This window comes from Oenanthe melanoleuca, chromosome 8 (genome assembly GCF_029582105.1).
Source record: "Oenanthe melanoleuca isolate GR-GAL-2019-014 chromosome 8, OMel1.0, whole genome shotgun sequence".
Classification (NCBI taxonomy): Eukaryota; Metazoa; Chordata; class Aves; order Passeriformes; family Muscicapidae; genus Oenanthe; species Oenanthe melanoleuca.
In genome coordinates, this window is record NC_079342.1 from 23,073,390 (window position 1) to 23,090,656 (window position 17,267).

Consider the following 17,267-nt stretch of genomic DNA (forward strand, 5'->3'; position numbering starts at 1 on the left):
AGGGGGGTGGAATTCCTGTTGAAGCACAGTGGCTGTGCAGGGCTGTTTCCATGGGGCTTCTCCAGCCCCGGGAGCAGGGTGGGGATGTTGGCTCCAAGGGGCTCTGGGGGCAGCTGGCTGGGAGAGGCTGTTGTGGAGGATGAATCTTTTGTTCCCCCCCTCTTTCTGGCTCTCCCAGGCATGAGGGACATGGGACACTCCACCCCCTGCCCCTCTCCTGTGCCTACATCATCTGAAACGTCACTTTTAGTATCACAGACTCCTCTTTGGACACCTCCTTGAAGAAAAGGACACAGAGCCAGGTCAGGGCACGCCTGTGGTGCAAGGGTTTCCCAAAAGGTACCTTTAATGTGTTTGCAGCAGCAGCAAGCAGTCAGTGCTAGTTTTGGCACCCAGAGTTAGATGTGCAGCACTACACATTAGACACCAAGTTATCCCACCCCAATGTCTGATCCATAGGAATAGAGAAAGTGAACTAAATCAGGACTATGAGCACATACAAAATCAAGTTATTTGTGTTCTATCACACTTCCAGCTGGTAATATTAGAAAAATAAACTTAAGACAGGTACTACAACACATTTTCTTTGCCAGCTGGCAAGAGTTTAAAACCCATGAGAACCCCCTCCCCAAACTGTTGTACAAAGATCAGCTCACCCAGAGTAACAAAACTGCTGTACAGAAAGCACACTCTGCCTTCTCTTCAAAATACTTGGAGCCAGAATCCTTTTCCCACCCTAGGAAGTCTGGGTGTGTCATGTCCAGAAACCCTGTGCAGCTCTAAGGAAAGTGGTGCAGACTAACTCACATTATTGCAGCTCACCTGTGGGGGCAATCCAATGTCCCACTGGGGCTCTAGAGAAACTCCAAGGCTCTCTCTTTGTTTCAATAACCATTTATCTGCCATTTGCATTTCAAGAGACAAAACACTCTGCTGAGTATATAAAAACTGTTATAAAAAGGCAATTGTAAAAGATAAGGTATTAGCAGAGGCATGTCAGCTTTTTTAATAAAAAAAATAGCCATTATATCTATTTAAATAAGGCTTCTTGTTACAGATTGTTCCAGTTACTGAAGGAAACCAAGGCCTGATGAAAGAAAAAAAAACATTATCCCCCACAAACCTTACCCTTCCTGCCCCAAGAACACACCTCCAGGAAGTCATCCAATGTGCAAAGTGACAAACACTGGGGGAAGCTCCTGAAATGATATGCCCAGTCTAGTTTCTCTTGCGTTATCATCAAAATCTTAAAACAAAACCAAAACCTTTAAAGTTCTAAAATACACAAAAAAAACCTTCATCTGAATATTTTTTCCAAAACAAATATATACAGCACATTAATATGCAATATGCAAAAGCTCTGTGTTGCTGTTGGCAACATCTATGCCCTCCCCACCCCTATTCACAGGTGTACCTCTACTGAAACACAATTACATCACTAAGCCTGTTAGTTTGAAAAGGGAATTTAATTCACTTAAAACTTGTAAATTTTGGTGTAGGGGCTCCACTCGTTTGACTCTGGATTGTAGACCTCAAGTGTGTTCAAGAACTCGTTGCCATCAAAGCCCCCCACTGCATAAATGGTGTTGGCCACGGTGGTGATGCCAGCGTTGCTCCTGGGCGTGGTCATGCTGCCCATCATCTTCCACTCGTTCCTGGCAGGGTCGTACATCTCCACGCAGTTCACCGCGTGCGTGCCGTCAAACCCTCCAGCCACAAACAGCTTTCCTGTGGGAGGAAAGGAGCCAGCTCACTGCCCAGCAGCAGCTGGCCCTGTGTCCCCACCGGGAGCCTGGACAAAGCCCAGAGGGACCCCAGGTGCTGCCACAGACCTTGGCCTGATCAAGGTCTGCACTTACAGACCATGTGCTTCGGGTCTCCTGCCCATGACAGCTGATGGGAATTTGATTCAGAGTCCAAAGGGCAAAGTCCAAATTCAAACAGGTGCAGCTCTAGAAGCTGCACAGTGACACTTTCAGAAGAAAGAGGTGGGGTGAATGCCCCACAACCAAGAGCTTTTTGCTTTTTAATTAAAACTGGCCATTTAGCCAGGCTGCTACTGTATAGTTTCCTGCCAAAAGGGAGCAGAGCTTTGTACCCTACTGGCAGCAGAGCAAACATGAGGCCCCGAGGCAGCAGCAGCAGCAGCCCCAGCCCTACCGTCACGGACGGCCGCGCCGGCGCCGCGCCGCGCCACGTTCATGGGCGCCATCAGGGTCCACGTGTTGTTCTCGGGGTTGTAGCGCTCCACGCTGTTGAGGCAGTTCCACGACTCGGCCCCGCCGATGATGTACAGGTACCCCCCCAGCTCACACACAGCCGACTGGTGCCTCCCTGCAACAAAGCCAGCACAGTCAGCCACCAGCAACAGCAGTCAAAGGGGCTTTGCTTTGGTGTAGTCTCTGGTTTGGTGCTGTTCTGCAGTTGCCCTTTTCTCCCCATCCCTGCCCAGCTCCTTAAACTTACGGATGTTAAGGGGAGCACAGCTCGTCCAAGCCTTTGTCACAGGATCAAACACATCACAGTTCTTCAGTCCTTTCTGGCCATAGGGATCAGAACCACCCACAATGTACAGCTTTCCATTCAGGGCACACACTCCTGTTGGCACAGGAAAGAATGGCCAGTGAGTAGGAAGTGGCTGAGTTTCCAGCCCCAGTCTGGGCGCTGCAGAGGCCTCACCTGCGTTGCAGCGGTTGGTCCTCAGCTCCGGAACAGGGGTCCAGTCATCGATCTCAGGCTCGTACATCTCCCCACAGCTCAAGTCATCCGAGTGGCCGTTTGACCCACCCACGACATACAGCTGCCCCTGAGAGAACAAACCAACACCGTCACCTCTCAGCACAGCAGTCAGCTCGAGAGCGCTCAGGTAACCACGGAACTACAGAGAAACAACTTCTAGAGCATCCTGCTCAGTGGTCCCTGTTCAGCTCAGCCCAGGCAGGGTCCCACAGACTCGCTGCCCAACCCACACACCATCAGCACTGCCATCTGGAACCGGGCCCTCGGCGTCCTCATGGGTGCGATGAACGTCCAGGTGTCCTTCTCGGGGTCGTAGCACTCCACGGTGCGCAGGCACTCCTCCCTGTTGTAGCCCCCTGCAAGCGAGAGGTTACTGGCCCCAGTTCAGAGGCACCAGCCCAGCCCAGCCCAGCCCGGTGGCCCCGCCCCGCTCACCCGCGGCGATCAGCTTGCCGTGCAGCTCGGCCGTGCCCAGCCCCGAGCGCGCGTACTGCATGGGGGACATGGGCTTCTCGATGAGGTCGCTGGGCTGCAGCTCGAAGCTCAGGCTCTTCAGCAGCCGCGGGGTGCTCGAGGGGGAGCTCTGCGGGCTGTTGCGGCCGTGCAGGAAGATGACGCACAGCACCCCGTCCAGCACGGCCAGGCACAGGTACGTGTTACCTGCGGGGACAGCACACCGCCACCGTCAGCACGCTGCCACCTCAAGGGGACTGAGCTGGATGCCAAAAGGGCTCTGCCGGCTGTGCAGAAGAAACTTCATTTTTTAAAGTTACTGTTTCCAAGTGTTAGAAGTGTTAGTTACTGACAACTATGCTTTAGATACTAAAAGACTACTCAAAGTTCACGTGACAGCAACTTGAAACAAGTGCTGGGAGTCTCCTTGCACACACAGAGCTCTGTTAATTAACCATGGACTGCCTGTTCTCCTTTGGATTTTCTGGGAAAATGGTGACACACCATGGATTTATTTGATAAGGAACTGAGATCTATGTGACCCCAGTTTGGCCCAGGTTATCAGAAGTATATCAGAAGCACCCTACAAATTACTTGACTTGTATAATCAATAAGAAAAAACACCTCAGCATTCCTCAGAGATGTGAAGGAAATCAGGGAGCAGAAGGTGGCAGGTACCCTAGACCAGACACATCTGTTAGACAACCCCTGCCCGTTACTCACTCGAAGTCTTCTCTGAAGCAATGATTTTCCACTCGTGTTTAGGACTCTGAACAGTAGCATTTGGAGAAAGACTTCCAGAGGAGCTGCTACTGATCTGCTTGTGATCATTCTCACGTGGTGGTCTCTTCTGCAAAATCAAAAGGTAGCTACAGAAACCTAGCCAGAGACTACAGCTCCTTCAACCTCTGCTTCTCTGAGGCACTGTGTAGCTACTCCAGAGCACACTCCTCTACCGCCTCCGCAGAGCAGCATTTATAGCACACCTATATTTTCAGCAGAACATCTTGCCTGCCCAGCAACAGTGGCCAAAAACCACCCTACACTTTTCTCCTGGAACTCACTTTATCCTGTGACTGCAGCTTCATACTGCTGGTGCTGGACTGCAAACCCCTGAAGTAAGTGTGCACTTCTAGCAGAATTTACAAATGTAAGCAAGACCTACATGCAGCTGGAGAGAACTGAGCTACCACACAGGAGTTTCACTCTCAAGCTCTGCTTCTGGAACCTGAGCTAATTACATAATGCTGTTGGCAAGTGAATTAACTATTCATTTCCTGAAGAAAAACTAATTTCACCTCAATTCTTTTCTTTGCTCAGATTAGCTGTTTCTTGGATTTTACTCCCTTGATACTTCCCACTAACAAAAGATTTCTGCTTTCTTTCCATCTCAAATTAAATTTATACTGTAGTTTACATTATTTTGCTCTATTAAGAAAAAGCTCAAAAATTCCAGTTTCAGCAGTTGGCTGAGTTGTGGAGGCTCTTCCTGAAGCACAGGAAGTTACCATGCTGTCTATTCTGTTCAGCAGCAGAGTTTAAGACCACAGTCCCAAGACTGTGATGCATGCACAGTTCCCTAGAGCCTGATCTCCATGGAAACTGTCACAAGACTTCTGAAACACCTCACCTAACTCGATAACCTCACACAGAGGAACTGGATTGCTAAACTCAGCTCACTGAGACAACCAGCACAATTGTAGAGAGCATTTTTGTTATTTCTGAACCTTCATCCAATTAACCACTTATGCTCTTATCTTTAAATTGCCTTGACAGCAACAGAAAATACAAAGTTTTGTAATTTAAAAATGTAAAAGTTGCAATTTTTCCAGGACTGGCCTTCTATGAGTTTCTTAGTGTTAGTTCTCTCAACTGTTTAGGGTATCAGAAAGGATTTGTAGAAAAACATTGAGAAGTCCTGGTCTTATTTCTGAAAATGAACTTAACATTCACCTCTCTGCTTCTAAGATTACAAGTGGTATCCAGAGGTGGGAAACCCCATGAAGGCTTTCTAAAAGCAATTAAGAAACTGGAAAATTAGCTGGCTTTTTCTTTTCATCTTATTTTACTTCTAAAAATCCACACTGGGATGGACAGTGTTTTACACATTAGCTAAAAACTTCATGAAGGAAACATTTTTTATGAACATGTTTCACTGTTATAAAATGTTACAATGTATTTGTTTCAAAATTATAAATTTAAACCAAATTCATTTGTATAAAGCAACTGACAATTTACAACTGTTAGTCCTTTTTTATTCTTTCTATCTTAGCCTGTGTTTGTACTAAGCCACATGGTTTTCTGGAGTTCAGAAGGTTTATAGCTGTTAAGAAATAAAAAAAAATGAAACCATAAAAAAACCCTCTCAAAAAGCACAGGAGTGATTTGCACTCAATCAAAGCATCAGAGAGATTTGGCAGCTACACCACCAGTGCAGCTGAACAAAAGAAGCGAATGCTGGCAGCTGAAGGATTAGAACTTGGATCTGGAAACCTTTTCTGGGCCCAAATTTATCAGACACATTCCTCACTGCAAGCCAAGCAGTCCATGTTTCTCTACAGTCTCTGGGAACTCTACTAGGTCTCACATGACTTCCTGCAGCTGAGTGCTTGTCTGCCTCTTCTTTCTTCTAACAGCCAGGATTGATTTTGAAGTCAGAATTAGAGCACTCTGTTTGCAAAGGCTGAGAGTCAGCCCAGCCTGCCAAAGAGACAGAAGCTGAGAGCACACCATGGCCTGCAGCAGCTCCCAGTCAGACACCTTCTCATTGTCCATTTCTCTACTACAGCACCTGCTGCCTTCTCTGCCAGCAGAACACAGGACTTCAGGTGTGCTGTAAACTGCTCCAGTCTACCTAGGGTTACCTGAGACTGACTGCAATTTGTACCTGCACAAACTGAATGTGGTCATCATCACTGCCATACACCTCAGCCTGTCCATCTAGCAGATTTCCATCAAGCAGCTTGTGATCAGCTGAGTAGTACAGCGTTTGCACCTGCAAAAACAACAACAGAACACCCATGTGGCTGCTGTCTCTGTGCTCCTCAGCTACAGGCACATTACCCCAGACACCACACTGCTCGTCAGCTCATCTCAAGCTTGCACAGTGGCAAAACTAAAAGGAAGCAGATGTCATGGTGGCAATCTTCAAACAGGGGGTGAAGGTTCCTTACTTTCTCAGCTTGAGAGAAATCTTCGTTTTCCATGGGCTTCTGCTGTTTTCCCAGCACAGAAACATTAGACAAGCAAAAGGCACATTAATTTGCAGAGTTACACAAATTCACAATCTCATGCAAGCATTTTCCTTATCCCTGCACACAAGTTTTCTGCTATAAAAAATACACATATTTATCTCCATCAAAAAAGGCCAAGAGAAGCCAACAGTGGATTCTAAAAGAAAGGTATGGGAATGAGGGAAGACAACACAAATTTAAGTTCTGGAAGAAACAGTTGTCCACCACTGAAATCAGATGCAGCTGTTTCAATGAAACGCATCTTAATTTCAACATGATCAAAGCTTTTAAATGAGTTTCTCCAAGAGGAAATACACACTTGAGATTATACGACAGCATCAACATGTACTTTTGCCTAGACAAGTGTTTCTGGGGATCTTTCATTCTTGTAATAGCAGACTTGGAAAATTTTGAAGAATTTCACAAGATTAGGTAAAGTCTGTTTGCTGGAGCCAATTAAAAATTTTGTCTCCCCACTAATTTTGCCATTAAAACACTGCCGAGGCTACATCTACCATTAGTATTCATGAGAAAAGCCATTTAACAACACACAAGTTTCAAAATAATGCATCCTGTAAAGGAGTAAGTAAACACCATTAAATCATCATGATCGTTCTCTGCCCACAGCGGATTTTCTTAGGAGCACTGGGGCAGGACTGCTGCTTCTGTACGTGTCAATACACTTGAGGCTCTTCTTGGTTCTTCAGCCTTGGTATCCTAGTTTTGTTAATAAACCTATGGGGAGATAAACCAATGGGGAGGAACAACCATTAGAAGCTTTTACCTACTGTGCATTTACAAGCAAAACCTGCAAAGGAAAACATCACCAATCTACGGCAAGTCTCAGTACCACCTCCCCAAACTAAAGCAGATACAGGCCACTCTGAGGCTACTATACAGCAACAGGGAGCAAAAAGGAAGTGAAGACCAGACTGAACAGTGCATTCAGCTCACCTGAACACCCCCCCAGTTTCTCAGCTTAGGGGTACCTACAGCAAAATTTAAATTCTTTAGGGTCATAGTTAAAAAAGTGAACAGAAAAAAAAAAAAGAAAAAAAAAGGGATCATCCTTCATATTGGCTTTTTTGGGTTTTTAAAATATTTAATCCCAAAATCCCATTTTCTTAAAGACTAACCTCTTCCATTAGATCTTCCAGGCTGCCTCCATTCTCCCAGATGCTGCGCTGTACCCAGTTGATTACCTTTGTGTACAATTTGCCATTGCTGGGTAGGCCAACATTTTCTTCCAGCATTATTTCAAGCTTGAGGGAGAACAGAAAAGATTATTTACTCTCTAGGAATTACCCTGCAGCATGCTGCACTTTACATAGTAAGCATAACTCCCTCTTTACCACAGAACCAGAAAACACCACAAGGAGCTTTCAGGCTATGGAATTAGGAAGCACATTTAAATACAATCACCTTTTACACCTGGAAAGGGTGACAGCACGTGTTCCCTACAGTTAAGGTTCACAACAGTGAGAACAGGACAAAGATCCAGAATTGTTGACAGCAGTCAGTACACCAAGTTTTCCTGTGCCCAAAAGGGAATGAAATCCTAGTTGCTCCTCAGGTTGCTTCTTGGAAATCCTGTACCAGAAGGATACAAACTTAAGCTAACCTTTAAGCGTGGGAGCTTGAGAAATTCCTCCTGTTCTGAAATCTCTACAAGGTGTTCCTGAATGTAGCCATCGATCTTGTTCAACAACCGAGAGTCTCCCATGCTGCTGGCAAAGTTCCGGTACGAGATGCAGCTCTGCACGTCCATCTTGGAGAGCAAATAGTCACCACAAACCTGGCAACAAACAGCTGCAGCTTAGTGTCCAAGCAGGTAGTTTTTATACATTTAAATTATCTATCCTCACATAAAGCAGCAACTGTTTTCTAACTGCAGAGTACTGACAGGACTGTTGCCTTCCACAGGAATATGCACATCCGAAATTAAAAAGTCAGACATAAAAAACCTACTGACATCTACACTGACCCCACGCTTTTCTACCTATTCAAAACTACATAGTCAGGTGAGCTAATAATCCCAATTCCCTTGTAAAGGGTACCCCTATTTGTGGCCAAGAGTATTTCCAAAGTCAAGCACTACCAAATTTATATTCGGGAGGGTGTGAATTATTCTTTCTCTGACAGATTTACAGGTTTGTAAACACAACCAAGCACAGCACTTGTGCCATAGATCTGAAGGTAAGGAATCAGCCAAGATTCAAAGCTGGTTTTCTTACACAGGTGCACAAATACAAAATGTAACTTCAGGGAACACCCTGGCACCAAGACACCTCAATTGGAAGCAACACATCCAGCTGGCACTAAATTAATATAGTGCTAAGGAACATCTACAGCAGCTTCATGCTGAGCACTTCTTCCACAGAAGCATCAGGTTTGGGTTAACTAACACCAAAAGGTGCAATGCTGTCAGCCTGAGAAGGTAGAATGGGCTTCCAGAAGAGCTGAGAACCGTACCTGCTTAACCCTCTCCATCTTCAACTTCTTTGCTGCAGAGTATACATCTTTCACCAGCTCTTTATCAGCTTTTAACCTATTAAAAAGAGAGAAATTTACCTCTATTATTCTGATTATTCAAATCAAAGTCTATCCTCTCTCTAATTACTGTGAGAACTACTTACTGAGCAGTATAGGCATAATTCAGCAGAACTTCAACAGCTTCTGGGTTGAGATCATCAAATTTCACATGGGAAACCCCATGACAGTCGCTGTCAGTGTTGAAGATTTCAAACAGGTAGGGGCTGCAGCACGCCAGCACGGCTCGGTGCGCCAGCATCTCATGTCCACATACCTTCACATCAAACACAAACAAGAAGCCCATGTGCTGGTGAGGATTTTCAGTAATTACCTTTATTTTGTAATTACCATATTTTCACAATATGAAGGCTCACTCAGGTAAGTGCCACAGCTCAAATCAATTTTTCAAATCAACAGTCTCCAGCTGAAAGTTAACATCACATCCCTCAAAGCACACCTCATTTGGTTTTTCTTTAGTATGCATTTTTCAGAAAAACAGGCTTCTAAAATCCCACATCTCCCATTCAGTGAGGCAACAGCTCTCCATGGTGTAACCCCCAGATCCCCCCAGGCACAGGTACCTGGAGGCGGACGTCGCAGAACTGGCCGCTCTTTCGTAAGGCATTGAGTTTGGCAACAGATGACTCGATGAAGTTCTCATCCTCAAACATCAAATATCCGTTGGGAATCATTTTGGTGTTGGTCTGGCTGCACGTGCAATGGGCAAAGGTTACACAAACAGCATTTTGCTTCAGTACAGCAGTACTAGCAACACACTGTTTGCAAACAAACATGCAGAGGCATTAATGGATTAATGATTTTCAGGGATTAAGGCCACAACTTTTAATGCATCCTCATCACTTCAGCAGGTACTGGGCTCACAACCACAGGCTGAATCTATGCCAGCTCTGTGGGAGCAAGCTGGGAGCCACTGGATTACATGGATTCCCCTCCCTAAAGATCTCTTTTGGTAGATCCAACCCCAGCTAACATTACTCATCACCACTTTCCACTCCCTACCATCCTGGTCCAGCTGCATTTTTTGCACACATGAAACCCAGCTACACTGAAAAATAAGAACTGAGAATTTTAAGTAGCTTGTGAAACAGAATAGATAGAGAAACATTTTCTGTTTAATTTTATGAGTAATGACTCAGTATTTTAGAGCAGCCGGAAGTCATGAAAGAAAATTATGACCAACAAAACAGAGAGAATTTAATAAATTCTGAACAACAATCATGTATTTTAAGTCATCTCAAAGCTAAAACAACTTCCTCTGAAGACCTCAGCCATATACAAAGATACCACCTCAGGGAGAGTCTAAGACTGGAAATATAACTTCAGGAAACTTTAATTTTTTTATGTGGAAACTCTTCTATAACTCCTTTAATTGATTCTTTTTTAGTTAACCACTTTCCAAATAAGAAGCTAATTAAGAATACAAAACTATTACCCTTAGGTGACCTAATGAATTTGAAATAGTATTTAAAAAAAAAAAAAAAAAATCAGATTTGTAAGTTTGAGCTGCAAACATACACAGAAGTACAGTTACTTTAAAAATCTTAGAGTATATGTGGGATGCTATTAATGTTACCAGCAACAATGTACATTTCAATCTCAAGTTTAATAAAATTCTGAAGATCAGACTAAATAAGAAAAGTCTGAACCAGAAAAAGTGGACTGCAAAAATCAGTAACAAAAATACCAAGGCTCCTACAAAGTGCTTCCAGTGTTAATTCATCGATTTTAAATTCACTTACTACTGCGAGTATCCAACCCTAAATAATCTTACTTACAAGCATCCATTTGTTGTGTTTTATTAAAAAAAAAAAAAGACACCAAGATTTTAGATTTGCATAATTTCAGCAGAAGTATTAACTACTGCATATACAATTAATGGTACAACTTACCAAGCAAATATATGACTGTAAATTTAAAATAGCCCAATGGTATCACTGTGTTAGAGCACTTGAGTTTCAGGATCTCCTGACAGGGAAGATGTTTTTGGAAATGCAAAAGCAGACGTGTGTTTGCAGCTGCAATATGGATTCCAAAACTATCAGGCTTGAAGATGATGTAATATAGTCCTTCTGAGCTATAGACATGAATTTCTTCTGTGATAATCATGCATCATAACCTGCAATAAAGGAGAAGGTATCAAGTAAGGACAATAGATAGCGCTGCCATGTACTTCACATAAAACTTGATTCATGGTCCTGACCCAAACTAACAAGTTTTTCTTCACAAATAAGTTTGGGGGTTTTTTTCTGTTTTGTTTTTTTGTTTGTTTTGCATAAAAAGCAAGCAGCCTGAAAAATTCCATATTGACACCAACATGTTTTCATGCCAAACACAAGATCAATCACATCATCATTATACCCCAGGAGACAAGAAAAGGGCTAAATTAATGCTTAGAGAAAAAGTTAGAGGAGGTGAATCCCATTTTTAGCCAATCCCTTACCAACTCTGACCTTCAGCATGTCCTATTATCATTACTGCTTCCACAAGTAGGTAACTCAAACATAACACAACAGAAATTATTCCATTTTCTAAAAGCACCCAATCCACAAGCCTCCTACCTTTGGCTCTTCTTGTGCTCGTCTACTTATAACCTTCTTCTACCGAATGCCTAAATTTGTCTGAAGATGGATTAAGGACATGTCTGAAATGACTGGGCATGTCTCCAGTCTCTGCTTCTTCCAGAAAGATTTATCAAGTCAGGAATCACTATCTGTACGACAGCTTTCTTTGGTAAAAAATGTCTCTGCCAAGCTGGGAACAATCTGTTGGGTTCTGGATGAGCTCTGCACTGGCAGTGCAGACTGGGATGGCTTTGCTAGGAATTTACATGCTGGTGGGCTCTTTATGCCAGGATTTTTTGGGGAGGGGAGAAGAGGAGGAGCAGCAGCAGCAGGGAGGGAACAGGCAACAAACACTCACTCTGGAACTTTCCATGACCCTGGTGCCACCTCAGGAAAATATCAATCACTTCAGTTCCAATGCTATATTTTTATCTACAGAATAAATGGCACGTTGGGAACTGGGTTTCCTAAAAATAGGTGCAGCTCATTTCTCCTTGTCAAAAACTAAAAGTGGCCCCTCCATTGCAGGGAAGAGAACCTTGCGACCCTGGTGCATGGGCAGCACTCAGCCCAGAGGGGACTTTGGCAGGAGCAGCACCTGCCTGGTGCCCAGGCAGCCCAGCAGGGATTCCTGGGAGCAGCAGGGGGCATTATCCCACCAAGGACCAGCTGCACAGGACACTGCCTCCATTCCCACAGCGGGCACACAGAATGTTCCAGCCAGCAGAGCGAGCTCTTGCTGAGCTGGGCTGCTGGAGCAGGCACAGCCCACAGCCGGGAGAAGGGAACACCTGCTCCCGAGCACAGCAGAGTGCCAGGAATGCAGCAACCCGGAATGTGGGGCTCTGCAGGGGCACCCCTGGACACAACTTCCTTCAACACACTGCAGCGCCAGTCTGCTTTGCTGGGAAAAAAAATCTCATATATAGGTGAGATTATATAATAATAAATTAAGGTATATTTTTTTGTAATCCTACAGGCAAGTTAAGAATCTGACAAACTCTGTTTAACACATATCATTTAATTAGGCATTTGGCAGTCAACATTTCCTCTGTTGGTACAACTGGCATAATCACTGTGATTTTTAAAGCAAGCAAACTTCTCAAAACAGAACCCAACAGCCTGGTGTCCACACCTTCCCTAAAGATTCACCACAACCAAAACATTTCAAGTCACAGAACACTAATCAAACTATTCTAACTAAATCCCACAATCGCCTCGCTCAGTTTACATCCCTGGGCGTGTGTTGCCACATTCTGCTGTAACACATCAGTTTTATTTCCAGTATTCTAACTCTGCCACACATACTTGCTTGGGACCTTGAAGACGTAAGAAGGTCATCCAAAATAGTTCTGGATTGAAATGGAAGATTTGTCTGTTAAAGTCCTCCTTTGTTTGAGACACCAATCCCATGCAGATGTCCCCAATGGTATTGTCCAATCTGAGTATCTAGGAATTTGAATATCTTAATTACTGCCACAGAGTTTCAACGCTGTTGTGTGTGTCATGGCTAATATTATTACCCAAAACAGCATTAAATAGAACAAGAAGATTCACAACTTCCCATATTTTGGTTTAGAGTACTACTGCTAGAATACCCAAACTATCAGCCAAAATTCACTGCAAAGTCAAGAACACGGCCTATTCTTAAAGGTTATAAATAGGTACTGCAAACAAGCTCTTTCCTTTAAATTAATTTTAAAAATCAAAATCACTTTGTCAGTACTTTCCCCTCCTTGCTTATATTCCCTTTTAGCTCGGCTCAAGAACTCAGTGACTTTTAAATTATCCAGGATTTTGAAATTTTTTTACATCAAGTGAGATGTTCCCAGATGGCTGTCAGCCAGGTAAAGCCTGGTGCCCCTGATACAATGACTGTTCAAGCTCCATCCAAATGCATTTCTTTAAACACATTAAAGCTACAGAATTATCATCCCAGAATGGGAATAACACATTTCATTGGAGAAAACTCCTACTTGAGAGCAGCTATTCCCTGCACTTCCTTTGAAAATGATGCAAAAAAATAAAGATCAATCTGTAAACTCTGGATTTTTGTTGTAGTTTTAAGAGTAAGAACTGATACTGGTGCTGGGGCTGGAGACTCCCTTGGATCAAGAGCAGGCCTGAAGCCACAGAACATCCACATGGTGTGTTCCAGCACCCTGGCTGTTCCCAGGCACAGGAATACCAGGACTCAAATGTCTGCCCAGCTGCTCGATTTTAAACACAACTGTGTTGTAGTAACTGTGTTTCCTGAATACCTCATGTTGTGCACAGACTGAGATTTTCCTTTGCCATGTGCATGTACCACTGGACCATGAGCAAATTCCAGCTCATAATACAGAAATAAACCAGCTGCACATCCTGACTTCCAGAAGGGAGATTCCCTCCTCTTAAACTCCTCTATTTCACTGTGTGCCCATGTAAAGGTACATCTAAGAAAACTCCCCTAAACAGCAATGATACTGATACACAGAGATCCTCAGTGCTGCCCTAGGCCTCTCCCCTGCAGAGCCTCTTGAAGGAGCTGTGGTCTCAGGTGACCACCAAGCCCCAGAGGCAGAAATCACCTTGCCCATGACCCAACAACAAAGGGACCACTCATCTTTAATACAGCCCATTTTCCACATGCAGTATTTGCTGTGCCAATTCTGCACGAACCTTTTAGTCAAATTAAGGTATTACTTCTTCAACTCACAGGTAAAGCATTACTTTGGGGGAGATATTCGATATCTTTGATTTAAAGTCAATACTTTGATTGACACTTGACTGACACATGTGAAACAAAAATGGAATTTAACACCCAGTCAGAGCTTTCTGGCTTGTGACAGCCCAGCTCAGAAGAAATGTAGGTCACACCTACGACTGCTCACAGTCCATTATCTGTATCAGAAAATAAAACCAAATGTCCTCAAAACATTTTTTAGACATTAGCATTTATTTATTGTAAGAACACATCATCTTTTCAAGTCTGAGTTCGCATCTGGGAAAAACACCAAAGACCAAGACATTTATCAATATACTTTACACCACTAAAGAGGCTCAACCTCTTTATACCAGTAATCTAAAGTAAGACTCAGAATCTACAACAATTTTATTTTGTTTATTCACTTTTCTGTTGCTTTCCACTAAAGATTTAGTCTCACTGATAACTATGATGATTTCAGTGCACATCAACCTCAGCCATGCTCCCATGCTAACAGTGAGGAGAGAGAGAGGGGGAAGACAGAATATTTGCTATCACTGGTTAGGAACTGAAGAGGAAGGACTGTGGAGAGAATACTGTGGATATTTCTCAAAATTTCTTACAGGCAACCCCGGAAGATGCAATGCTTGGACTGCCCTCTACAGAGAGCAAGCCCAGAGAGCTCTTCCAAACACATTTATGCATGCAGATTTTAAAAATTTATAAGCAGCAGGCTTCATGCTTGAATGTTACTGCTGTTCCAGTGACAACCCTCAGCTGTAACACTCTGGCTGCTCATTCAGCACTGGCTTTCAGGACTGGCCTCCCACACTTCTAAGCCCTAGCTCTGGTCATTAGTTCCCTTTTCTCACTGCTTCTGCCTTTACCACTTTATACTTTTGCTGTTGTAGTCAAAGTCCTTATCTATATATCTTTTTCAATATTCTGACTCACATTCATTCTACTAAAATCTGAGTTTTTTCCTTGCCTTTCCCCACCCCCCGGGTTTATTTTTTTCTACTAACACACACCTCCCACAGTTCTCCAAACATCTGTCACACAACAAAATCAGTGATTTTTGTTTGTATGTCCTCCTTGCCTTCCACCCTCATTCTGGGCAGTTTTTGCCTTTTATACCATCTCCTGCTCCTTAAGAACTCAAGCTGATGAAAACAAAATTAGACTTAATTACAGCAGCTAACACACATCTTCCTAAATGGAAAGTATTCCCTGACTCTTGCATCCTGTGCTCCAGGAGTTAGGCTTGTGGCTACAGAATCTGCTTTCTAAAATTAAACCAACCTCACCATCAAAGCACCACATCCTGCTTGCTTTCTTATTTTCTAGCTCACTGACAGAAGAGAATAAATGTGATGTCTACACACCCATCACTGCAAAAAACGAAAAAAAAAGTCCTCCCTTTGCAAACCACACAAATAAGGAGTGACATGAGACTGTATTTCCATTAGTCTATCACCACCCATCTCCTCAGGAAATAACTCGGATGATTCGCCTCTCACTGTCAATATTTTAATACCCTGCATGAAATTATACTCAATTCAGGTTTTATTTTCTGTGGGAATGCTGGGTGAAGGAACAGCAAAAGTGCCAATGCAAAGGCATTTTCTAGCTTGAAGCGTCTCTGAAAATTCTAAAAAACACTGGAAATTGGTGCATTCAGGTAGAAAACACCATACACTTCACCAGCCACCCCGCAAAAAAATCTAAAAAACAAAAAACGAACCGCTCTGGTCATTCACCCTCATCAGCTTTCCCCAGAAGCACTAATGTGGGCTGACAGCTACTGTTTTTGCTTTATTATCTCCCACTTCCTAGAACTGGTAGAGAGGACAGGAAGGGTCATGACATTGGCAACCAGCTATGAGCACACGTTGCTCATCCCCGAGAGGTTATTTCCTTCAAAATCCGGCATTCCCGCGACTCTTTTCCCCCCTTCCCCCCAGGGTACGGGTTCAGAAGATGCCGCTCCGCGCCTGCAGCGTGGCGCTCGGAGAGGCAGCGCTGACCTTGGCCCCGCATCCCAACACACGGGGAACCCGGGAATTCCCGGCCGGGGGCTACACCGCACCCGCCGGCCGCCGGGGCCCGCCCGCTCCCCCGGCACCGAGGGAGCGGCCTCACGCCCTCCAGCCATGCGGGCAACTCCGCGGCCCAAGAAAGCGGGCCCCGAACAAGCAACAAAGCGCCGCGGGGCCGCAGGAGCTCCGGTTCCCCCAGCGCGGGGGGCCCGCCGCCTCAGCCCGCTCCCCAGCGCCGAACAAAGCGCGGCCGCACGGCCCCTGCCCGGCCCCCCCGCCGTACCTGGTGCCTCTGAGCGCGGACGGCGCTGAACATATTGGGAGCCTCCAGAATGCGGGGGAAGAAGACTGGCAGGCGCAGCCCCGGCTGGCTGGGAAGGGGCAGCGGAGGAACAGAGGGAGCGGAGAGCGCGGCACTGCGAGTGAGGGCGGCGGGAGCGGAGCGCGGAAGCACGGCCACGGGAGCTGCGGGCACACGCACAGCGCTGCACCCCGGACCCTCCGCCCCCTCGAGGCGGGAGGAGAGCGGGGAGGGGAGGAGGCGGTGCTGGGGCGGCCGCGGTCGGCTCCGCTCGGCGGCGAAACGAGTCCGGCCGCCCCGCCTTCCGCGGCCCCTCCGCCTCAGGGCGGCGGGAAGCGGCGCCGTGCCGCTGGGGGCTGAGGCGGCGGTCGGGCCGGCACTGCTCGTTGGTGCCGGTACCGGCTGCTGCAGCGAGCGTTGCTGGGAGCGCACAGCCACGAGTGCAGTGGTTCCGTAGCCTTTGTTTTTCAGACCTGGCGCTGCGTGTTCTCCTCAGGCACGACACCTCTTCAGCCATGAGATCCGCCCGGCCGTGACTCCCTCAGCCATGACTCTTCCCTCAGCCCTGACTCCCTTAGCCCTGAGTCCCTTAGCCACGACTCTGCCACGACTCTTCCCTCAGCCATGACTCTCCCTTGGCCCTGACCCCCTCAGCCACGACTCTTCCCTCAGCCATGACTCTCCCTTGGCCCTGACCCCCTC

At 45.5% G+C, this 17,267-nt stretch overlaps 1 protein-coding gene across 2 annotated transcripts; it reads right to left on the reverse strand.

The window, feature by feature from the left end:
- Nucleotides 1-303: 303 nt before the first annotated feature.
- Nucleotides 304-16,998, reverse strand: IVNS1ABP (influenza virus NS1A binding protein). 2 transcript variants are annotated; one of them, XM_056497704.1, is made up of 15 exons: nt 16,548-16,998; nt 10,868-11,094; nt 9,539-9,665; nt 9,062-9,231; nt 8,898-8,973; nt 8,047-8,220; nt 7,562-7,687; nt 6,080-6,187; nt 3,916-4,042; nt 3,175-3,399; nt 2,974-3,095; nt 2,680-2,806; nt 2,467-2,598; nt 2,161-2,334; nt 304-1,728 (listed from the first exon to the last, which is right to left on the reverse strand). In XM_056497704.1, the coding sequence occupies exons 3-15, from the start codon at nt 9,647-9,649 to the stop codon at nt 1,475-1,477; spliced, it is 1,926 nt and encodes a 641-aa protein (XP_056353679.1). In that variant the 5' UTR covers nt 9,650-9,665; nt 10,868-11,094; nt 16,548-16,998; the 3' UTR covers nt 304-1,474. The 2 variants fall into 2 exon arrangements, with proteins under 2 accessions (XP_056353679.1, XP_056353680.1); XM_056497705.1 differs by lacking the exon at nt 16,548-16,998 and adding an exon at nt 11,537-11,832.
- Between the last annotated feature and the right edge of the window lie 269 nt (nt 16,999-17,267).